The 26,519-nt window shown below is 31.1% G+C and overlaps 1 protein-coding gene across 1 annotated transcript in view; it reads left to right on the top strand.

Moving 5' to 3' along the window:
* The window catches only part of LOC145332656 (ATP-binding cassette sub-family G member 1-like), an 84,253-nt gene that overhangs the window by 15,904 nt on the left and 41,830 nt on the right, over positions 1–26,519 (top strand). Inside the window, exons 4-7 of the mRNA XM_080177664.1 lie at positions 16,650–16,760; positions 17,140–17,229; positions 22,392–22,452; positions 23,247–23,296. Of these exons, the coding sequence (XP_080033790.1) occupies positions 16,650–16,760; positions 17,140–17,229; positions 22,392–22,452; positions 23,247–23,296 (312 nt within the window). The remainder of the gene's footprint in view (positions 1–16,649; positions 16,761–17,139; positions 17,230–22,391; positions 22,453–23,246; positions 23,297–26,519) is intronic.

Here is a 26,519-nt window from a genome sequence, read left to right as displayed (position 1 = left end):
GCAGATTTCAAATCTACTCCCTACATTAAAATTCCGGAAAACTTATATCTCTTATTGTGCAACCTTTCTATAGGGTCATTGAAAATCAACCAATGGTGTCGCTTATATTAACACAGTCAAGTAGCAGAAAATAATTCAGAAGCAGGAGAAATAGGTATTTGAAAAAGAAAGGGAGGTAGTTGTCTATATATACATCTGTTATGACAACATCCATAAGTAACGAAGCAATGAAAGTTAATGGAAGGACAAACAGACAAAATTAAAAAAAGATAAATCACAAAACCTTTCTGAAAAAATAAGAAAGTCTTTTTAATTAAGCATGACCGACAGACTGACGGACAAAGTAAATTACACACTTGATGCTCATTGATACATGGAATCTTCACCAAAAATTTAAGCCTTTTATCTACAATAGCAGTCGAGAAAATCACATTTTCCCCATAGCGTTACGGACTTATCGACGGACAGACAAAGTAAATCATAGAGAAGCTTTGCTACGTATAACCTTTAATTGATAACATTTAAATTTGATTTTAAAAGTAAAATGTGTCCAAAAACTTTTGTGTAAAATGTGTTGAAACACATAAAAATAGTTGTATCACTTTTTATGTGTTTTACTCATGGAATAGGTTAAAAATTCCTAAATAAAACTATTTAGACAAAGTAAGCTTCTGAATAAGACCAGAACGCCTTTCTCATATAGTAGCGGAGTGAATCAAATTGATTGAAAAAAAATTTGCCCAAATGAATTTTATGTATCCTCTGTACTTACAGTAGGACTGATTTTCGCGGATAGTAAAATTTTTGGGCATAGTCCCTTTCGTGAGAACGCCTCTTAAGGGGCGTTCCTTCGTATTCGTCAGCACACAAGCCATAGGCCCTGGCCAACACAACCGGGATCAATTAATTGAAGTTTCTCTATAACACGATAATTTACATAATTTTTCAGTTTGGCTTTAAACTGGTTCTTATCAAGTGGAATATAATTAGATTCGAAGCTTACTTAAATTTTTTATCATATTTTATCAAGAATAAATGTCAAAATTTTAGAAGAAATAGAAGCCTAGTAAAAGTAGCAAAAAAGACATTTCTATAATATTACATTACTTTCAAATCCATAACTATAAATACAAATATCTTCTGTCAATAGATTTATTACTGCTTGGATGTTGCACCAGAATTTCATATACTCTAATAAAGTAATACTCGCAGCTGGATTTTATAATAATACCCCCCATCCACCTCTTTATCCCATCCTACCTGATGAACGAACTGACCAATAAATGAGGGTCATATTAGCAACCTAAATTGACGAAAAATTTTCCCGTGTCTATATATCCATGTATTCTACATCCATTCTTCTGTCTAAGGGAGAAGACTATAAAATACATTTGTTTTCAAACTTGGGAATTTTTGCGGATTTATTCAAGAATAAAAAAAAGTACAAGGACGTCCTACCTTGGATGTCCTTAATACCACGTTAGTGTCATTAAAAAAACCATCTAGGGGCTCTGTAATCAAAGGGGTAGAAAAATAGCTTAATACTTAAGACTTAAATCTAAAAATAAGATAGCGTAAAACCGTCAAGGGTCATATGTAACGTTTACATAAGATAGAGAATCCAGTTCAGTAGTTATTGAGATCTTCAGCTTCAGACTAAAGAACATTACTGCGTTAATAAAGATAATTGCAGAAGATAAATTTACATTTAACAAAATTTGATTTATTTTTTCTATTGATAATTGTACTGACAATTCTAGAAAGAAGCAGAACTTGCTATCTTGAAACTTTTCATTGTAAGATAATTTTTACTTCTATTGAGAAACCCAACCTAGATAGAAAATACAAAATTCACAGGAATAAGGAATAATAATCAAAATAGAATAGTTGTAAGTAGAAAAAAAACAGTTTCATAAAATGTACTATGAAAATAAAATTTAATTTTTAATTTTTTTTTTTATTCATGTTTGGGTACTAAAACAGCCAAATGTCCTCTCCCTCCCTGAATAAAATGGCAGGTTGATCCCAGGGAGTAAGGAAGGGGACAATGGGCAATTAATTCAATTTAAGAGTTTTCGCTGTGAGGACATAAAAACCAGATTTATCCAGAAAATTTGAAGAAAATAGTAAGTGTTTATGTATATGTAATCTAGAAAAGGTTGTGGGGAAAAAGGTGGGTCCGGCTTTCTGGCATATCTCAAATTTGGCGAACTTAAAACTTTGCAACGCCTAGATAGAAATTATTTTTTTCTATTTAGAATATTTACATTCCATATTAAAATGCACTAAAAATTATTAAAGGATTATTATTTTGTATATCAAAAACATTAATTTGATTTTAAAAATTAGCGATGGTATCGGAGACAACTTCGCAAGAAACTAAATAAAATTCGTGTTACATCTAGGATGACTTTAGAGTTTAAGTTTTAGTAGCGAATTTACTCTATGTTTAACCCTAAACGGTCGGTACCCTTTCTGGACCTTAATAGGTTTGGGGGGGGGGGGGGGGGGCGTTGAAGTTCCCCCCTATTAAACCAACATCCTGTTATTTTCTTATGAGGATTGCTAAATATTTTTTTTTAAAAGCGAAGCTTTGCTACTATTAGGGTCGGTCCGTCCGTCCGTAACGTATAGCTTTTTTTGTTAATTTAGGCATGTTATAATTGTCCTATCGATTTCAAATTTTGAATGGTGATTCCTTTAATAGTTAGGTACGATTTAGAAAGCGTAGCAACTCTATAATCATTACCAAAATGTCCGTACGTCCACTTTAAACATGTTGATTTTTTTACTTTTTAACAACAAATTTTTTGTGATCTAATCATCCGATTGATCTGATTTTTGGTGTATTGATTCCTGGGACAACAAACTATAATATTATAAGCAAAGCAACTCTATAATCAAGTCCTAAAAATGTAAGTATGTCCATAAACATTATCCTGTATTAAGCAGTTTTTCAACAAATTTACTTACAATTTTGCTTCGACTCTTATACATTTATATTCTGATTATTCAGTTCTAACACTATATAAGTGTTAATGTCTGTTTGTCCTACCGTTTCAGTGCTTCGCTTTTATGGATGTTGTCATCCTTGTTTTAAGGTAGAAGAACAATCTATTAAGGAAATATTTTTCAAAACACATTTTTTTTGAAGCAGTGGTAAATCTTTGCAGATGATGGTCACTGTATCCAACGATTAACGGAAATATGTGAGAGGGTTTTTTACTTAATCTTAACCTTTAATAGTATTTAAATTGCTCCTGTTACCACAATGTTTGACATATAGAATTCAAATTTTATACTTAATACTTTTAAAAACACTAGCAGCTACGCCTCTAGAGGCCTCTAGTGGCGCTTTAAATGTATTTTTTTGTTCAAATCTATATGATACCTCTTTATTGCTTTAAAATTCTACAATACCGCTTTATGTCTCTCAAATATTTAAATTTTTGTCGACTTTTTTTATATCTCTTGGAAGGGTGGTGGTACCATCACCCAAAATAGTCATAAACCTTCACTGGACCTATGAGAAGCTACCCTGTTAAGGAGAACCCGATTGGTTCAGCAGTTAGCAAGATCCTTCAGAACAAACACACAGACACACAAATAGACATCCTGTTACTTTAGTGTAAGGATAACTGGATGACATATTAATATTTCCTGAAAATCTGCTGCGGTTTATCTGCAGATTGAGGCAGCTGCTGTACTCAAAATTTATGTTTTAAGGTTTCTAATATAAAATTTACATACTTTGGCAAAAACCAACAAACATTCAAACACATGACAAACATCCTGTTACTTTTACCTTTTTTTTAAATTTTCCTTTACAGCTTTATTGAAATTTATGTTGAAAAAGTTTACTTTAAAAAAAACAGGTTCATATCATAAGCTCAGAATTTTTATTTTTAGTGTGTGGGGGTCTTATGCTCCACTAGCCCCTAGAAGGAATGTCCCAAAATGAAATCTATGATGATTACTTAGTTTGGTTATGTTAAAAAAGTTTTCTGAAAAAAATCATCTCAATATCTCTAAAAATAAGCTCAGAACTTAAATTTTTAAGAGGAGGGGAAGGAGTAGTTTTAGAGCCTTCAAGCATCTTGTTGATGATGAACAACTTTTAGAGGCGGACAATTCTTTACTTATGTTTGATTGTCCTCCGGCTGACCGTTTAGCCATTATTCGCCACCGAAGGCATGATTTTTGGCGATTTTTGCCGTTTCTGAGGTTTTAATGGACATTTAGGAGGGGAAAGAGTTGTCCAATCAAGTTGATGGTGAAGTACATTTTTGTAGGCAATTGCATTGGCTAAATTTAATGTGAAGTAAAATTTTTTGTAATTTCAACCGGTTTTGCTCCAGCTGAATCGATTTACAGATACCCTCTAAAAACCGGAAATAACCCTTTCTTACTTTCACTCTCCTCTTTGCTAGATGGACTTCTCTAATTATACAAAATTCCAGCATCCCTTAAATTAGAATACAATTTACTCTCTGTTCCTAGGAAGTTTTAAGTTAATTATGCTCCATAATGATTTAAATGTTGACTAAGAATTTTTAGCCTGCTATCTTATATGGCAGAAAATCACATATTCCCAAAAGTATTATTGACTGACAGACTGATGGACTGATGGACAGACTGACAGACAGATGGACAGACATCTCAATATCTCTAAAATTAAGCTCAGAGCCTAAATTTTTAGTGTTTGTGGGGTCTTTTGCTCAACTAGCTCCTAAAAGGAAATTCCTAATATGAATTCTGTATTGATTACTTAGTACGGTTATGTTAAGAAAATTTTCTGGAAAAAATCATCTCAATATCTCTAAAAATAAGCTCAGAACTTAAATTTTTAGTGTTTGGGGGTCTTATGCTCCACTATCCCCTAGAAGGAAAGTCCCAAAATAAAATCTGTAATGATTACTTAGTTTGGTTATGTTAAGAAAGTTTTCTGGAAAAAAAAATCATCTCAATATCTCTAAAAATAAGCTCAGATTTAAAATGTTAGTGTTTGGGGGGTCTTTTGCTCCAATAGCCCCTAGAGGGAAAGTTCCAAAATGAAATCTGTAATGATTACTTAGTACGGTTATGTTTAAAGGTTTACTACAAAAAAAAATCATCTCAATATCTTTAAAAATGAGCTCAGAACTTAAATTTCAGTGTTTTGGGGTCTTTTGCTCCACTAGCCCCTAGAAGGAATGTCCTAAAATGAAATCTGTAATGATAACTTAGTTTGGTTATGTTAAAAAAGTTTTCTGAAAAAAAAATCATCTCAATATCTTTAAAAATAAGCTTAGAACTTAAATTTCTAGTGTTTGGGGTTCTTTTGCCCCACTAGCCCCTAGAGGGAAAGTCACAAAATAAAATTTTTAAAGTTTTATGGGTAGATCCAGTCATGTAAGAGAGCTTACAAAAAGAATTAGGTTGATAACTAGAAAAACAAGCCAGGGCAAAATTTGGTATTGAATTTCATTTCCTATAAGTGTACTAACTTCCCCCCTCCCCCCTTATTTCATTTTTTTTGCCAGCCGTTAAATATTAAAACAGCTGTAGAGCGGCCAATTCTAAAGCTATGATAACCAAATTTTAGGATGAACTCTTAGTTTACATAACAAAAAAATATTTTTCTGACCATCGCCAATTAAGTTTTTTATATGTTTATGATTACAGTAATAGACTACATACAAAATTGGCTGGTCTAGAGCTGTTTTGCTCCACTAGCCCATAGAGGGAAAGTCCCAGGATGAAATCTGTAAGTGTACAAACTCCCACCTTAAATTTGTTTATGGAATATGGATATGATTATACATGAATTATAATAAAATTAACAATTGACTTCCTCATTTGGCAACATCTATATAAGAAAACCTCTGAAATGTAGGACAAACGAACATAAACACTTGTAGCGTATCAGAACTTAATAAGAAGAATACTAAACACAGGTCTAAAAAAATTTGAAGTAAATTTAGTAAATTTGTTGCAATCTTCTTTAATACAGGATAATTTTTAAGGACATACTTACATTTTCAACTTATTTATAGAGATGATTTGCATATAACAATGTACCATGTTGTAATAGGAATCAGAATCCCAAAAATTAGCAGAATAAATAAAAAATCATCATGTTTTAGATGTACTTTCTAGTAACAATTATAAAGTTGCTACAATTCAAATACCATACCTAATTATTATAGGAATCATTATACAAAGTTTGAAATTAATAGGACAATTCTAACCTGTTTAAATTAACCAGAAGAGCTAACTCTGCCAGAATAATAAACTTACATACAGACAGACAGACTTTAATTATATAAGTGCTTTGCTTTTAAAAAGCTGATATGAATTTACTCACTAACAGAATAATACTGATTAATTTTCCAATATTTTTCTCAACCAGAGTACACTTGAACAGAATATATTTGTTTTATTTTTTAATCCTTAACCATTTGAGGGTGAGGAGAAAGTTGAATGGCACTCAGCAGAAAAATGTTGGCAAATAAATTAATTTTTAAAAGCAAATCTACACTGCAACTAACTTTGTTTTTTCTCCCTGTTAATCTGTCACTCTGAAATCCTATAAAGAAAATACCTAAAAACTATATAAAATTAAAAATAAATGTAATAAAAAAGTTACATTAAAGGAAGCCTGCAAGAAATACCACGCTTTGACTGCTGAAAGACTGCCACAAGTAGACCCAATACCCCAAATTTGAAGCCTTCAGCTTCTATAACAAAAAAGTTCTAGGCATTTTAAAATGACATTTTATATACACTGAAACTTTTGAAAGAATTTTAATGCTAATGTTAGAAATTTTGAAATTAAACTACGTGGCCTAGAAACAAAATTGTAAGCTTATTTTTGGCATAAATTTAGGTTGCCAGTAACTAATTATATTTTTACAATAAAAATACCCATTTTTATAGTCAAAATCATTAAAAAAAATTAAGTTTAACTTGCGTTGTACCGAGTGTACTGTAGCCAATCAGAAGGCTGAATCAGCTTAACAACCAATCACAGCTGAGCTTATAATAGTTTCCCCCTTTGTGTCCGCTATGATTTTCGTTTACAAATGCAATTTAAATCGATTTTTTTTCATAGATTTTGACTATGAAATGTGGTGTTTTTATTGTAAAAATGTAATCAGTTACCGGTAATCTAAGTTTCTGACAAAGATAAGGTTATAATTTTGTGTCTAGGCGACGTAATTTAAATTTTTTCTTTCTTTTATGAGCATTGCAAATCTTTAAAAATTTTCATTGTACATAAAATGCTTTTTTGAAATGCCTAGAACTTTTTTGTTATTGAAGCTGAAGGCTTTAAATTTGGGGTAGTGGGTCTACTTGTGGCATTCTTTCAGCAGTTGAAGCGTGATAGTTCTTGCAGGCGTCCTTTAACAGACTGACAGACATCTAAATTATAGATAAAATTCGCCAAGAATTTCAAGATCCATATTTCAACTCCATTTATCCCTGCAAACATAATTTACATTGATGCGAATACATTCAAACACATGCAACGCATGCGAATTTATTGATACTTTATCTAAAGTCGCTTGTAATAAAAGATTTAAATATATCTATGTATATAAAATACATTAATATACAGATTTTTATTTTTGTTTAAATTTTAATTATTGGTGGTGTTTAAACCATTTTTTTGAACAACGCCCCCATATAACGTTTCCATGTATAAATTGAAGAAAAGTACATTAAGCTATTAAGTACATCGATAAAATATTTTTTTTCTTCATAGTATTTAAATTAATTTTTGAAACAAACTTAGGAAAGAAGCTTTTGAGATTTTAATAATTATTAATTAATTAATTCTTTTAAAAAAAATTAATTTAAATATCTGAAAATTTGCCGTTAGTTCCCAGTTGGTATAAAACAAAATAATTTATAGTAGCGGGGCTACTCTATTATTATTAATATTACAGAAATTTTAAATGAGTAGTAAGTAAATATCATAATATTAGCACCAGTTTTGTTAGCTCAGGCATTTGGAACCCTGTTTTCACTTATTATCCACGGAAAGATGTCTATAATACGATGTGGTAAATTACTCAGCTAAATTTATTTAGGATCTACAATATTTTGATATACATGATACAAAATATATTTTTTTTATTTAATGAAAAAAAATATATTTCTTTTATTTCATGAAAAAAACATTTTTTATTTTTCATCCCTTTTGTCCTTGTTAACACAGTATAAACTTTGTACAGCAGAGAAAGAGTGGGCAATGACAATAGTCCCCAAAGTTTTAAACTGTTTTTAACCTATTTTTGAATAAGGGGTCAAAAATATACTAGGACACCTATAGAATCAGACTGCAGAGCCCAAATTTGAATTAAGTCCCCAATAAACTTTTTTTGGGGGATTTAAAAATTAATTTTTAGTGTTGCTGTAATCATGTTGACCAAAGCAAAAGCTCTTTTTTTACTTCGGGTAATATTGTGGCTTACAGAACATTTTTATATAATTCACTTTATATTGATACAATAAAAAAAACATTACTCTGTTCATTGGAAATAATTTTTTTTCCAAAACAATTAATTTCATTGAAAAATCTAACATTTACAATAAAACAAATAATTCTGAAATCTAACCAATAAGAAGTCTTGTTTTATTTCAATTCCTAACAATTCAAAAAAAGAGTGTTTTCACAAAGTGACTTATTTCCAATGTAGTTAAATAATTTTTATTTAATTAAAATGAAAAGAATGAAAACCATACACATAAAAGATACATTCTTTTTAAAATTTTTTTAAAAAATAAGTTTGAATAATCTTATTTTATAACGCATTTGTATATGTGACAAAAATAAATTTGTTGTATTGCATAAACATTTGTTGTCATTTAACCCTTTACAGCCATTTTTTATGTTTTTAAAATAAGTAAGAGAACACAAACATGTTAATGTTAATTCGTTGATATATTATAAAGAATTAACTTTTTAGTGAATTTTTATAGTAAAATCATAAGGCCTAATTTTACTCTATACCTGAATACAATATTTATGAAGCAAAACACTCTAAAAGCTACGAATTTTACCCAAATAAAAAAAAAACTTTTGCTTCGGTCAAAATGATCACGGCAACAATAAAAATTAATATTTAAATCCCCCCAAAAAAGTTTATTGGGGATTTAATTCAAATTTAGGCTCTGCAGTCTGATTCTACTGGTGTCATAGTATATTTTTTATATACGTTTTAAAAATAGGTTAAAAACAGTTTAAATAACGTTTTCTTATTAGTTGGCTTAACAATTTTGGGGATTGAGTCAATTTGAATTGGTTGCATCAATAGGTTGAGTGTTCACACTTTTTAACCACAAATTTTAATCTACATAAGGGGTTATTCTAAGTATCATCATCGGGGATGTATATTAATTTATCAGCCATTATCTTATCCCTTTAGATCCATTACACTCACTACTGTATACCCCTTCTAATTTAATTTGCTTTTGTGTATTGATAAAACAATATGCGTATGTGATAATATGCGGAAATGACCGCACACCGTTGAATTGGTCTTTTCCCCCCCAACTAATTTGTTTCACTACGCCTCCCACTGTATAAAAGTAGTCAGTAATTAAGAACGATAAATCATGAGATATTTGATCATGCACGGAATGCGTGGACCCACCATATTCCCCACAACCCTAGAAAACTCCATAATGAGAAAATTTCTAAAATTAAATTAGGTTACCAGTACTTCACAATGAAGTAAACATTCTGTAATAAATCACAAGTAAAAATTGCCCTTAGAACTTGCTCAACCTTTATAACTATAACTGCTACCAAAATTCAAGAAACAATAATTTTAAATATTAGGGCTTTTAGATTGTTTATTACTCAATTATCGAAGTAGTGTTTCTATCTAAGAAATGAAATTTCCTTGAAAAAAAGATTGTAAGAACGAGCCAAAATAATTCCATTCTATATAATTTTTTTGTCTGCTAGAAATTGTGTTATATTTTAATTGATTTTTGTCTGCTAGGATCATAACAAATTCAGCGGCAAATGTGCGCTAGTCACCAAAGTCCCCAAAATCTTGCTAAATCCTTAACGAACACTTTGGGCAGGTCCCCATGGTTGAGACCCATAAAATATTCGATCCATTGTCCCCTCCCTTACTCCCTGGATTGATCCATAGAATCTTTGTAGGCAGATAAATATTCAATGACATGGATCGAAAGGTTGGCCTAGCTTTCTGAATTTACAGTAGAGTTAGGATAGAGTAATCAAATCAATTATTCCACATAATTTTCTAGGTGGATAAAAATTGTGGAAGGGAACAAAAACCTCCATTAGAGTTTATTTGGGAATTTTCAAATATATGACTATACATTAAAATAAGGATTTTTTAAGCTGCAATTGAAGATTTTTATTACAATTTAAAAAGCCTAGCAGCCACGCCCTTGGGTGCATTTGAGGTGGTGGGGAGTTCACGTTCCGCTCCAATTTCAATTTTATAACTTTTTAATTGATTGGTTTATTAATATGAGTATTTAAAAGTTTTAACCACTAATTTTACACTACAGAAAGGGTAATTTTGTGTATAATTTGTATTTGGGGATGTACATCAATTTATCGGCCATTGTCTTATCCCTATAGATCCCTGCATGAACCAATCTTGTTGATGAAACACACCTTTCTTTCAGGGATCTTAAGGGATAAGACAAAGGCTGGTAAATTGAAAACATTTCCAATGATAATAAACAAAATCACCCTTCTTTAAATAAAAGTTAGTTGATGAGAAGTTTAGACACTCAAATTAATCAGCCCATCAATCAAAATTCTAAAAGTCCCCAAAGTTGACAAGCTAACGAATTAGCAAACGTTATAATAAAACTTTGGGCACTTGTGTAATAAACACTGGAATGTCCCCGCCCTCCCTGCCTCTCTTTGCAGTGAATACAATCTTTGAATTAATACTCAGTGCAACCCTTTAGGATCCAATGATAGGAAGATTAGTTATTTATCGCATCGTATTATAAACAGCTTTCCGCGGGTATAAAAATGTACAATTATAATATTAAAACAAGTTTTGTTAGCCCCGAGATGCTAAAAGGCATGGGATAACAAAACTGGTTTTAATATTATGATAGTACATTTTCATATTAGTAAAAAACTGGATATTTTACGATACATACATGATTTTTCAGTATGGCTTGGAACTGGCTCTTAACCAGCAGATATTAATCGTTTTTTGAAGCCATGTGGTAAAATTGATTCGACAGTAATCTAATTTGAAAATGATTTTTTATCTACAGTGTGTTTTTTTTATGAGCCCTTTTTTGAAAGCAATTTTACCCCACTTATAGTTATCAGAATTTAATGATTAATGGCTTATTTTCTTCGTTTTTTAAGGGAAATTATGAAACAACAAAAAAAATTACAATTTTTGTTGAAAAAGTACAGTAAAGTTGAAAATTAAATACTTAGGTGTCAACAACTAAAAATGGTTTTAACGCATTTTTCTTATGCTCAAATAATCAACCTTTTGCAAGAATGGCTGCTAAACACTTCAAAGTTGAGATATAGAGCTAAAAATGTATACAGATACTATTAGGGACATGTACTAGAACATACCAAAGTTTGAAGGTCATATCTCAACCAGGGAGGGAGTACTGGCCCCCCAAAGTCGACTACAGAAAATCCATTTTTTTAAGAAAAATGCGCTAAAACCATTTTTATATGTTGACACCTAAGTTTTTAATTTTCAACTTTACTGTACTTTTTCAACAAAAACTGTAATTTTTTTTGTTGTTTCATAATTTCCCTTAAAAAACGAAGAAAATAAGCCATTAATCATTAAATTCTGATAACTATAAGTGGGGTAAAATTACTTTCAAAAAAGGGCTCATAAAAAAAACACACTGTATCTATCATAAATCCCACAAAATTAATTATTTTGTGTTCTATTGAACATACTTTTCAAACATACTTTATTAGAACATAATTGTGTCAATATTTAGTTAATATATTCATAGAACCAGCTTGATTTAAATTTGGACACCTTCACATGAATAGATGCATGTTATAGTTCTGACAGATACATACCTATTCAGAAGTGACGCCCTTTCAAAAATTTTATTTCAAATGAAAAGGAATTGAATTAGTTCTCTAATTATTTCTGCAATATATATTTCTACTTTTTAATTTTGTTAACTGCTATTGTAGGAACTTTTTAAAAAAGTACCCGCTTGACCACAAACCCCCCGACACCACATTATTTTGAAATGAATAGAAAAAAGGGGAAAGGGAGTTTTTTTTTATTGTTAAGTTCAGGGTAGGTTTAATAACATTACTAAAAGTTTTAAGCCATTGATTGAGAGAGCGTGATTATAAAACCAGTGGGTACCAGTATAATTTACATTCCCATGTCCACTTCCTCCTGTGCAATGGGTATTCTTCTAGAAATTTTTTGAAAAATGAAACCGCTGTTTGGACGTTAGAGCTAATTGCTAATTAAGATCTTTTTAAGCATACTAATAATGTAATAATTAATAAAGATTAATTTTAGAGAATTCTGCACATAAACTTGTATTATGTATTTGTATAGCTCCATTAAAGGCTTTAAGTTTGTTTGATTTAAATACCATTATAGCTAGAAGTTGGTATCCATACCATATAACAAAGAAAAATATCTTTAAGTAGTCCTGCAAGAGGTTTTTAGATAAAAGAAAACTATTGAAAAGTAAGACAGTCTTTTAATTAAGACAAAAAACATTCTAATTCTATTAAAGACTATTTAAAAGGACAGGCATTGCCACAAAATCAATGTATTTAAATGGAATTAATATTACTTGGATATTACACCAGATTATCATGAACTCTAACAAAGTGAAACTTGTAGCACTCTCCCTTTGTCGCCTGTACCCCATCTATTCTCCTCCTATTGGATGAACTACCTGACCTATAAAAGAAAGACAACCTAAATTGACGACAATTTTCCCCCTGTCATAATATCCACGTTTATTCTGCATATGACATTTCATTCTTTTATCAACATTGTAAGAACAATTTCTGCTTCTGTTAGTTTACTTTGCAAACTCTGTAAATTACTACCACTGGTCAATCTATATAACTACCAGGAATCTGCAGGGATACGACAATGGATAAATTGATATACATCCTCAATGACAATAAACAAAATAACCCTTTCTGTTAATTAAATCATTTGTAAAAAAAAGTTTCAACAGTAATAGATTGGAACCAACCAACTTAAATACAATAAAAATAACCCAAAGTTTTTGAGCCAGCAAATAAGATAACATGGTTCCAAACTTTGGGTACCAGTATAATTATCAACGTAATAATCTCTCCCTCATTTAAAGAAAAGTCAATAATTTTGTTTAATCATAAATATTCTGTTACTCCATTAAACTAAAACTTTAGATTAAAATATATGAAAACCTTACCCTAATCTATAAGAACTTCCCTTTATAGTAGAACCTTAACGCGCGATCTCTTGGAATAGACAAACAAACAAAACACCATTATATGAACTACCTTTACGCCCCTAGAGGCCACCAAGGGCACTATTATTAAGATATGTCTCTTCTCAAAATGACAAAAAGAATTGCCTAAAGTGTAACTTTTACTAGATTTACACTTTTTATTTATCTTTACTGCTAGCTAAATTTTATCTTCTTTACACATACAATGTAAATATAGTGTAATACTTTTACATTATACTAGCGGCTACGCCCCTAGAGGCCTCTAGTGGCACTTTGAATGTTTTTTATTTAAAATATCTAATTACAGAAATAATTGTTTTATGTTTCGTTCAAGTCTCTTTTTCGGGAGGGGTAATTTTTTTCTAGGGGCGATTTCTCCTGAGAGAGTGGTGGTACCCTCCCCTAAAATAGTTATAAACCTTCCCGGGACTTATGAGAAGCTACCCTGTTAAGGAGAACCCGATCGGTTCAGTGGTAAGCGAGATCCTTCGGTACAAATTTGATTTTTCGATTTTTTTCATTGGCGATTTCTTAGAGGGTTATAAATAGTTATAAACCTTCCTTAGACTCATGAGAAGCTTCACTGTAAAGGAGAACCATATCAGTACAGCGGTTAGTCCGATCATGTGGTTAAAACAAAACAGTTAGACTGGCATTTTGGACACTCAACTTCATGAACCAACCAAAATAAATTATTATTAAAAACCCCAAAGTTTTTGAAAATATTACTATAAAACTTTGGGGACTAGTGTAATAAACAGCCTAATGTCCCCTCCCTCCCTGAGTAGATAGTCTATGTTTTTTCATGAAGTCAATTAAATGTTTAACTAGAATTATGAATGGAAAAATTGCTTACTTAAAAAAATTATCAAAAAACGTAATGAATTAAACACAAAAGTAATATTTGCTATTTAAGTTATAACTAACCTTTTGATAGCATGGCCTTTGTCTGGAAGTATAAATTGCTTTTGGTAATGAGTTGGGGCAAGATATTCCCCCGATTTTTACTAACAATGTCACACTTCAAAAACTCTTTTTTCCTAATTGACAATAAATTAATTGAACAGTATTGCAAAAACATTTTAAAATTTGCAGTAGTGCATGTGAAAATAATTTTGCATAATCTACAATTCACATGCGGTGTTCAACTGTTTCCACAGAAGAGACCTGAGGTGGATTCTTAAAAATAATATGCCCCACTAATCGCTTAGTTGGGCAAAATTGTTTATGTTATTGTTGTTAAAGGATTATGAACAAAAGATGTTATTTAATTTTTGTAGATTTTTTATGTGATTTTGGAGGATTTTTCACGATTTTTTTTTTTTAAAGAATCCACCTCTGATTAAAAAATTATCCTTATAATAAAGTAAATTGATCTCTGTCTGTGTGTTTGTCTGTCTGTAACGAAGGATCTCGCTAACCAAAGAACCGATATGGTGCTCCTTTCCAGTGTAGCCTCTCAAAGGTCCTGGGTAGGTTTATAGCTATTTTGGGTGAGAGTACCACCACCCTCCAAAGAGAAATTGCAAAAAAAATATAAGTAACCCCATCTGGTAAACTGCAAATCTTAACATAGATTGAAAAGGAAACATTTCACATGCCCCTAGTGGCCTCTAGGGGCATAGTCGTTAGTCATCATATTAAGGAAACGTAATATTTGCTGGATTTTCTGCGAATGCATTAAAACACTTTTTATCTACATTCACAGTACTCATATGTATTGTCTATTTCAATTAACATACACTCATAGATTAAGGACAAACATTCTTTAATATAGAATTAATTTTGCAGCACAAATAAATAATCCATATTATTAACTATTTTTTAAAGAATAGATGTTTAAGAATAGAAGTATAACCCAGACAACCACCTGGTTTCTTTGGTGGGGACCTTTTTCGTCTGCTCATTTGTAGCGAATTGGCTGTGTGAATATTTCCGCCACTATTGGCTGATATTCTCAGACCCAATTGAAAGTCGAAACAGGGTTTACACCATGTTAACATACAGTTATTTAACGCCTGACCCTTTATTCTTTTACTTAATATTGTATAAAATATAATACTTAATACTTTTGCAAAATTGAAATTGCATTCAATATAAAAGATTTTATCTAATTTTAATGGATTCATAGAATCGAATGAATTACAGATAATACAATTTGAAAACAATGTTTTCAGACAATTTTTTTCAGGGAGTGGGGGGGGGGACATTAGGCTAATTATTACACTAGTCCCCACATTTTTCTTATTCTTTGGCTTAAAATCTTTGGGGACTTTATCAAATTTTGATTGGTTAGTTCATTAACGTTTCAACCAATAATTGTAATCCAAACAAGGTGAAAATGGTTGATTCGATAATAGGGTGTTTAAACGTTTTAACCACTAATTTTAATATAAAAATTTTGTGTATCATCATTGGGGATGTATCAATTTATCGTCTATTGTCTTATCCCTTTAGATTCCTGCAATTTTTGTTCTGTTTTGTGATCTATCTTTTTATCTATCTATCTATCTATCTATCTATCTATCTATCTATCTATCTATCTATCTATCTATCTATCTATCTATCTATCTATCTATCTATCTATCTATCTATCTATCTATCTATCTATCTATCTATCTATCTATCTATCTATCTATCTATCTATCTATCTATCTATCTATCTATCTATCTATCTATCTATCTATCTATCTATCTATCTATCTATCTATCTATCTATCTATCTATCTATCTATCTATCTATCTATCTATCTATCTATCTATCTATCTATCTATCTATCTATCTATCTATCTATCTATCTATCTATCTATCTATCTATCTATCTATCTATCTATCTATCTATCTATCTATCTATCTATCTATCTATCTATCTATCTATCTATCTATCTATCTATCTATCTATCTATCTATCTATCTATCTATCTATCTATCTATCTATCTATCTATCTATCTATCTATCTATCTATCTATCTATCTATCTATCTATCTATCTATCTATCTATCTATCTATCTATCTATCTATCTATCTATCTATCTATCTATCTATCTATCTATCTATCTATCTATCTATCTATCTATCTATCTATCTATCTATCTATCTATCTATCTATCTATCTATCTATCTATCTATCTATCTATCTATCTATCTATCTATCTATCTTTCTATCTTATCTAATTATCTATCTAGAACCTGGATGGGCATGTACCGCTGGCGGTGTCACCTCCAGGCCTCCATAAGAAGATCTCCAACACTCAGGCTGAAAAGAAACTCATGACAAACCTGGCCAAGAGACCTCCGGTAAGTTTAGCATTCCTCTTTGAATTATAGTCATGAAATAATTAAATGCTTTCTCGTCATTTCTATGACACTTGAGACCTCACAAACAGTGGTATCTAAAAAGTTTGTCTGTTTATTCATGTGTCTGTTCCCTTGACCTAGCTTTTTATGTTTTTTTCATTTTTAACCCATAAAATTATTTATCGCATCGCTTTCTTTTTATTTACACGTTCTTTCATCTGTTGACTAAATTTTATGGAATCTTTATTGGTTTGTACATCTTGCAATACCTTTTCCTCAAAAGATTTTTATCTACCAAAGGGGTAATTTTGCTTTTCATAATTTGAAAAGGAATTGACAGGGATAAACGTTTGCAAAATCATCTTTTTTTTATTTGTAGGCGGACATAGAGTTTGATAATTTGAGTTATTCTGTGGCGGAACGAAGAAGTTTAATTCGACCAATCAGAGGATATAAAACTATTCTAAAGGTAAGAATAATTATTTTTCCTATTCATTCGAAATATCCGGTGGATTAGAACTGTTTTTTTAGCCATACGAAAAAAATATGTCTGGCATAGTATTATATCCAGTTTTCTACGACTATAAAATTGTTCAATGATAAGATTAAAACTAGTTTTTTTTAGCCCATTCCATTTTGCATGGGAATAAATTTTACCTGTCAAGGCATTTGCTCTTACTCTTATTAATCTATGCTATTAATCAATATAGGTGATTCAACCCGTTTTGGATAATCAATTCACATAATTTGTTTGTGGATTTTTATGTTTTTTAACAAAAATTGCCAGTGACTGACTTTAGTCATTTCATTTTATTCATTATTTATTATCAAAAAATGGGGGAGGGGGGGTATTTTTTTTAGAGGCGATTTCTTTCTTTAGGGTGATGGTACCCCAAATAGTTATCAACCTTTTCATACCGTTGAAAAGCTGCACTGTAAAGGAGAAATATATCTGTCTAGGGGTTAGCAAGACTCTTCTGTACACACAGACAGACATTCTGTTTCTTTTATATAAGGATATTTTTTTGGCTCTATAAAAATCTTATTAATTCCTAATTCTTTTATTCGTCTGTGAAAGATCTAAAATGAGAAACCTTTTATCAATAAAAGTTCTAACTTTGAGCTTAGGTAAAGCTTTTCTAGGATGACCATTAGGAAGAATTAACATTTTGCACATTTTCTCGTGGAAGTGTCTAAATATATTGAAAATACAACCTTTTCTATATTCTACTACTATATCAACTGCGTAACAAACAAGAAAGAACATTTCATTTTTTTTTTTTTTGGGGGGGGGGGGTTGGGTTGATTTTTTAAAGATGCATTGCCTTGGTATTACCAGAAAAGGGATTTTCTCCGATAAGCAAAGCCATATTGATCCAGTGGTTAGTGAAAATAAGGAGAGGCTACTTTTTCGTTTCTATGTTTTTTACTTAAGGTCAGTTTAGTTTAGTGTATGTTGGGCATTAGGTAGCCACGCAGGGCCAGAGCCTCGAAGGTAAAGGCCCCGTAGGGTTAGGGTATGCAGGTTTAAAGGGTAGGGATCCCCCCTTCCTATTTTCAATTATTTTTAAAAATACGGAGGTTGGAAGGGTTTCATTACTTGACATCCACATTAAGTGAAAGCACCAGAGCATGCAATAAAAGCACAACCAGAAAACAAATTGTACAAAACAACAAAGAAAAGTATTGGTCTTCTCTCGACCAGGCCAAGAATTTATAATATAATCCATAGACAACAGGATGGAAAAAAACAAAGAAATATAAACCCAGTAATAAAAGTATTCTGGATTTGCAATTATTTTTACTTTTGAAAGTGGAGGTTACCTTTATAAAATAGTTATAAACCTTCACTAGACTTAAAGGATGCTTTGAGGTTACCTCCACCAAAACAGTTTTAAACCTTCCCAGGACTTATTAGAATCTACCCTGTAAAGGAGACCCATATCGGTTCGGCGGTTAGCGGTTAGAATAATAGTTAAGCTGCTATTCTACAAAAGAAAACAAATATTAAAATACATAAGCAAAAGTATTTTGTCATAATGTGATTATAAAAAGCCTTAAAATGCATGACGGCGAAAAACCATTAGATTTATGATCTTATTTTACATTAAATTTTTAAAATAGAATATTTCTTGATTTTTATGCTTGTTATACCTGAAAAACAAACTTAAAATGCTTCAGGATAAACAAAGATATTAGCAGGGATATTAAGGGATTAGACAATGAACGATAAATTCATATACATCCCCAACAATAAAAAAACAATAACACCCCTTCTATAGATTAAAATTATTGGTTGAAAAGTATGGATAGAACCAGTTTGTAACAAACCAATCAATATATCATAAAAGTACCCAAAGATCATGTAGTTATAATACTTTGGGTACCAGTGAAATAATTCTAAAATATCTAATTTTGATTATAAAACTTTGTTTTTGTTAAATCTTTTCTGGATGTTATAGATAAAGGTATAAAATTAATTTTGTCGGAAAAACAAAATTAATTTCTATAAAATTTTGGGTTTATTTAAAAAAATATATATTTTGTAATCATTATTAAGAAGAAGAAGTAAAATGTTAAAGAGACTTTTTCTAAAAAGAAGTGGTTTCGCATTTAGCTCGACCATTGGTAAAGTAAATGGAAGAGGGTTAAAAATGGCCTAAAACCTAACATGATCCAATGCAAGATTATTTGTTCAGCAGTTTGTATTATGTTTTATTGGACACATAGAAAAATGTTTCTAAGAAACTATTGTTTATTTTCATTCTTGTTAAGTATAGTTTTAATTAATAAGCATAAAATTAATATGCTTAATTATACTAAAAAGCCTCCCGGTGTTGGAGCATTTTTTTCTGGCAGTAAAAAGCATAAAACTTGCATTAATGTATAAAACATGCAAATAACAAAGCTTGGTAATTTCCCTGCAACCGATACTGGTCCACTTAACAAATACTCAATACTCATAAGTTTAGTTAGGTAGATTTTGAAAAGCAAAGCATTTCTATAATTAGGGTCGGTCCGTCCGTCCGTCCGAGATTATTCGTTAATTTAGGCATATTATAACTGTCCTATTGATTTCAAACTTTGCATGATGATTCCTGTAGTAGTTAGGTACGATTTAGAAAGCGTAGCAACTCTATAATCATTACCAGAATGTCCTGACGTCCATTTTAAACATGTCGATTTTTTTTACTTTTTTAAAAACATATTTTTATGTGATCTAATCATCCGATTGGTCTTATTTTTGGTTTATTGATTCCAGGGACAACAAAGTACAATATTATAAGCGAAGCAACTCTATAATCAAGTCCTAAAAATGTAAGTATTTCCATTAACATTATCCTGTATCAAGCAGTTTTTCAACAAATTTACTTACAATTTTGCTTCGACTCTTAAACATTTATATTCTGATTATTCAGTTCTGACACTATACAAGTGTTAATGTCCGTTTGTCCTACCATTTCAGTGCTTTGCTTTTATGGATGTTGTCATAATTGTTTTATTTGTAAATTATTTATTAAAGGCTTTTAAAACTTTTTGGCGGTTTCCCTCTAAGTGGCCAATTATGAACAAAGCTATCTTAATTTAAAAAATAAAAATTGTGATACTTTAATGTGTTTGTTTTTTGTTTTAGGACAGGTTAGTTAGATTGTATTTAGTACAGGGTAGCCCCGTAAGGGTTTAAGTATAGGAAAAATCCTTGATTTAATTTAAGGAGGGGAGGGAGATGCTCTCTTCATGATTTTTTGGTTTAGTTTAGGTTAATTAAAGTCAAAGAATTCAAAGAAAAAGTGCCCAAAACATTAAGATTTTAGGAAAAGAGGGGGGGGGGGGGAGACTCCACTGATTAATTTTATGGATTCTACTAAAACTTGGAGAGTGCATTTTTTATCCTGTTTACAGCTAAGGTTCAATAAGTTTGTCATGGCTTTAAGTACAAATTAGTTTCAATACCAATACTTAAAAACTTCAAGACTGAATAGTATACTAGGAATGCTTCGCTTATAACATCTAGCACAAAAAGTTAATTGGATACAAAAAACTTGTTTCTTTGTTTCTTGCATTTAAACTAAACCTAGGCATCAAATTTAATTATAAAAGTCTAAAATTATTTCTGATCTGAATCGTTTTTAATGTGTGAAACTTAGAGTTATTTTCTATTTTTTGCACATATTATGTGTGTTGCTTTTTTACAATTTCCTACAAGGTTAGAAAATCATCATTTTAATTTTTTTTTATCATATTTTGAAAGTGAAACTTTTCTACATTTAGGGTATGATCGTATGTAGCACTTCTAATAGGGAATGGATTTGTACGCCGTTGCATAAAAATGAGTATTTTTAAATCCCAATTTATGATGGTTTAAAGGGTGCTTATCCTATTATAAAGTACGAAGACGAAAAAGTCGCTCAAAAATAATTTCTGACGTCATAAAAATGAGGGATGAGGAGATTAGGAGTGGGAAAGAAAACCCCTAAGAAAGAGATGGATAATCCCTCATTTTTATGACTTCACATTGAGCGACTTTCATCGTCTTCATAAAGTACTTTTTGTATATTGTCTGAAGCTTAAGATTTCAAAAACTACTAAGCTGGTTGAGTTCTCTTTTATAGGGAAACTTAACTTAGGTCTCCGGATGGTTTTAGGCTATTTTGATTTTTAGAGATTTAATCATTGGTATAGTTTTAGGCTATTTTATGCTTTTCCCAAGCTAGTGACGCAGCTGCTAGTATCATATTAAGGATATTGTTTGCAGCTTTTTGGTGGGCACTTATGCAAATTAAAAGTGATTACAAACTCTCATAAGCGAACAGTATTTTTAGTAGCGTAGTTACTCTAATAAACTCTATGTCTGTAGGTATCTGGATTGTAACTCTTTACGTTATATACATAGCTAGTTTCTTCGCCCATAGCATCAGTGGCTGGGTATATCCTAAAACCACACCAAGATATTTATAAAGCTACCCTAAAAAGTATTACATATTTGGATCAGCAATTTTAGAGACCTTAAGCTCAGACAAAAAATTACTTAAAGGATTAAGTGTGTATTTTTATTTGTAAATGTAAATGGACCACGAAAGCCATTGAAAAAAACTATAGTTATGCTCGTTTCGCGGTTTTGCAGTAATAATTAATTGGGTTGTGATTGATAAACCTACAAATAAAACAAGTTGTCCTTGTTTTCAACATTTTGTTGAACATGTTGTGTTGGAGATTAATTTTATATTAAACACAACAAAAACTTTAAAATGAAGGCTTACAAAATATATTCCAGAACTCTAAGCAATAACCCGCTATTTTAGCTTAATATATTCCAGCTTATTGTACATGGCACAGCAGATCGTCGTTTGGGGAAACATATCTGTAGTATAGATGTATATAAAGAAAACTACCTGCCCCCCTTTTCCAAGGACCTGTTTCGTCTGCTAGCAAATTATTTTCTGCTGCTACTTGGCTGTGTTGCACTGTTTCTATTCCCGACATTATTGGTTGGTTTTCAAAGGCACAAGGTTCTTGGGATGAGGACACACAGTTGTTTAAACCCTTTCCCCTCTAGTATTTTACTCTAATGGGTACGGTAACGCGGGAGTCTTTCAATATTTAAATTTTTACATGATTAATATTTTTCAGGGCGTGAGTGGAAAATTTAAATCAGGGGAGTTGACCGCTATCATGGGACCAAGTGGAGCAGGTGAGAAAAACCTTAATATTCTAGTTTGTAATATGGGCGGATGGTCAAAGTTTATTAATAGAGTAGCTACACTACCAAGAATTGTCAGTATTAAAAGATAATTGTAACTGAAGATTGGTATAATGCATGAAACATGATGTTTTTCAATCTTTTGTTTTTCATTCTATGTGGACTATACACTACCATATCCTATTTTTAGGCCTGGAGGTAGCTCTAACCCTGCAGAAAAGCATCCCTACGGGGTATTTCTTCTCCCCCCCACCATATTTCTTCTAAATATGGTTAGGCCGGATATCCGGCTGATTTCCAATGCCAGATTTCCGGTAATTTGCCGGATATCGCAAGTTTGCCAGATATCAGGCCTGGTACCAGATATCAGGCATTATATCCAGGTATCCGGCCCAACCCTACTTCTAACCTTTAAGTAACTCAACTTTAGAAAGCATAAAACCTTTTACTTGTTAAATGAAATACAAGGTGCGGCACATAAATCCGGACATTTTCTAATTTTTAAACAAATGAATATAAAATCGTCAATTTTAAAGATTTTATTGAATTTTAAAAACTGAGAGGCAGAATAGGTATTTGACTAATAGATTATTCAAAAAATGGCAGCCAGTCTCATTCACCGCCTCTACCCGCCTCCTCAACCGCCGAAAGGCCCAGGTCAAAATGTACCTGTACAAGCTGGTGAAGTTCTCCTTGATAGTGGCAATGAGGGAGCTCTTGTCTTTTCTAGTGTCTTACTTATGTATCTAATAGTATCTCCAGCAAGTTTCATATTTTTATTTTAGGAAAATCAACACTAATGAACATAATGGCGGGGTATAAAACAAGCAATTTGGTGAGTAATAATTATTTAGTGCACCGTGTTATAGACAGCTTTCCGTGGATAAAAAATTATTAGATTAATTCCAGTTTTGATGGCCAGAGTTGTTGAAGGTCCGGACTAACAAACTAAATTGCATTATATTTTATATTAATGGCTAAAATTTGTCTATAATACGACACTACGCATTAATTTTCAGTATGGCTCAGAACCGGTTCTAATCTAGCGGATAATAATCGCTTTAAAGGAATGCTGGAATAGTTATTTATCACACATCGTATTAAAGACAGCTTTCCGCGGATAATAAAATGAAAAAAATATTAGAATAATTTTTATGACCCCGAGGGGGCAAAGGAGCAGGCTAAAAAATTTGCATAAATTTATGCTTTTTATTATACGATACATTAATTTTTAGTACGGCTCAGAATCGATTTCTAAAATTTGGACGGCTGAAAACAGCTGTAGCAGTCCAAAAACTTTCTATAAAAATCTTAGACAATCAATATGCTCTCTCCAGTATAGATTATCATAAATTATATTTACCCAGGGAGGGAGAGGACAATGAAAAATCTACAAAACTTTCTTGTAATGCAGAGATGGGAGGAAAGCTACATTGGGCTGTATAAAACACTAGTCTCTAAGTGTTATAATGACGTTTTCTTATTCGTTCCTAAACAAAGTTTTGAATTTTCATTAGTTGTTTCATTAAGATGAGTATCCTAACGTTTCAACCACTAATTGTAATCTACATAAGGGATAATTTTATGTATCATCATTGGGGATATATATTAGTTTATTGGCCAAAGTCCTACCCCTGTATCCCTGACAATACCAAATGATATCAATTATTCTTTATCTTGTTTATATATTATGTTCTTCATTGTATAGTGGAGAAGAAAAGAGATTTTTCTATTATAAAGTTACTATTTACTTAGCCCCTACCCTCTACGGAAGGCTGAAGAAGGTGTGGAAATACCTTAAAACCACCCTGAGAGATATATTAAGCTTTCCTAAAAAGCACAACCAATTCGGATCAGTACTCATTGAGATCTTAAGTTTCATACACCAAAAAAACTTACTACTTTAAGATCTCTGAATTTGCTTAACCGGCCATCCCGCAATTTCTAGGGGAGGTTAGAATTATAGAAAATTTTATGTAATTTGGTAGGATACTTTCCTTCTTAAGCGATATAACCATTTTATGAACATTGTCATCCTTGTTTTCTTCACATAAATTATCATCAATATTTAATTTCTTTCTCAAATAATTTTACCACGGATCTAAAGGGATAAGACAATGCCCATTTGTGTACATCCCCAATGATGATACACAAAATTACACATTCTATAGCGTAAAATTGGTAGTTAGAACGTTTGAACACTAAACTTAATAAACCATGTAATCAAAATTAAACAAAGTCCTTAAAGTTGTTAGGCCAACGAATAAGAAAGCGTTATTAAAAAATTTTTGGAACTAGTGTAATAAACTGCCTATTGTCCCCTTTCTTTCTGCACTTTACCTTTTCTTAAACATACTACTTATTTATCCCTTTTATAATTGTTAATCTATGTATAAAGATAATATTAATTATGTATGCATCATTAGTTATAGATATATGTATCTCTAAACACATTGTACCCGTTACAAATAAGATATTCATTTATTGTTCTACTTTTATACTCGGGATAAAATGGGTCAGTATTTTTATGCTTGTTCGAAAATAAATTATTCCACCGATTTTCTAAAATTCCACCAAAAACTACTTTTAATAATATTTATTCAGATATAAAAGTAACAGGATGTTTGTGTAGCTATATGCTTGACCGATATGGTTCTCCTAAACAGTAAAGCTTAGTATTAGTCATGGGAAGGTTTCTAACTATTTTTGGGGGAGTGAAATCTTCCATAGAAAACCCCCCTGAAATTTTTTTGTTACTTTAAAAAACGTTAAATGGTCGACATCTCCCCCCCCCTCTTCTTTCTTGATGACCGCTCTAGGAGCGCAGCCGCTAGTATAATAAAATTGTTACATTTAACTAAATTAGGTGTTTTCTTCCTTTAATGTACTCTTATCACCAAAACTGTTATTATTAACCTGTAATTGCTATGCTACTTAACAAGGATGACAACATCCATAAAAGCGAAGCTCTGAAATGGAAGGACAAACGAACATTAACACTTGAAGATTGTCAGAACTGAATTAGCAGAATATTAATGCATCAGTACAAACAATATTGTAAGTAAATTTGTTGCAAAACTGCATAAATAGATGATACTATTTAATGACATACTTACATTTTTAGGACTTGTTTATAGAGATGCTTCGCTTATAACATTGTACCTTGTTGTAATAGGTATCAGTATTCAAAAAATCAGAAGAATCGAATAATTTTAACATACAAAATTTTGTTGTCAAAAAAGTTAAAAATCGACATGTTGAAAATGGACATACGAACATTCTAGTATTGATTATAGAGTTGCTAAACTGTCTAATTTATACCTAACTACTACAGGAATCATCATGCAAGTTTGGAATCGATAGGACAATTCTAACCTGTTTAGATTAACGAAAAGAGCTAACTGTGACGGACGGACTGACGGACGGAAGGACCGACCCTAATTGTAGAGAAGCTTCGCTTTTAAAAACCGTCCTCACAATGAATAAGTTAAAGTTTTCGATAGAGGTAAAGAATTCTAAGGGAATAATATAATAATATCAAGGGAAAAAACCCATTACAGAAAAATTCAGATAAAAATGATATTTAAATCAGCTAAAAAAAAGTATATATCTAGGGAGGGTTACCGTTATTTTAGCCAGCTGCGGATTACTTAGTAAGACTATATGAAAATCTGGTTCAACATCCAAGTAATTATATATAAAATCATATACTAGAAAATATCCCCAATATTCATTCTTTTCATTTTTATAGTTTATTACATATCTTTTTATTCGAGCACATATTGGTAATAGAAAAGATATCCCATTTTCTTTTATCAATTGATTATAACATATTAAATACAATATATCTTATTTCTATTATTTTAATTCTTTTTAAGAAGCAAAAATCATTGTTTTAGCCATTTAATTTATTTTAGTGAACCTGCACTATAATTTACTTTATCTATTTGTCAGTCAGTCCTATGACAACGCTATGAGAAATTGTAATTTTCTTGACTGCTATTGAATATTTCAGTAAAATTTCTATGACATTTGTTTTGTCCGTCTGTCGGTCATGC

This window comes from Acartia tonsa, chromosome 11 (assembly GCF_053477335.1).
Source record: "Acartia tonsa isolate MP-2025a chromosome 11, ASM5347733v1, whole genome shotgun sequence".
NCBI lineage: Eukaryota > Metazoa > Arthropoda > Copepoda > Calanoida > Acartiidae > Acartia > Acartia tonsa.
This window is presented reverse-complemented; position numbering and strand designations above follow the sequence as displayed.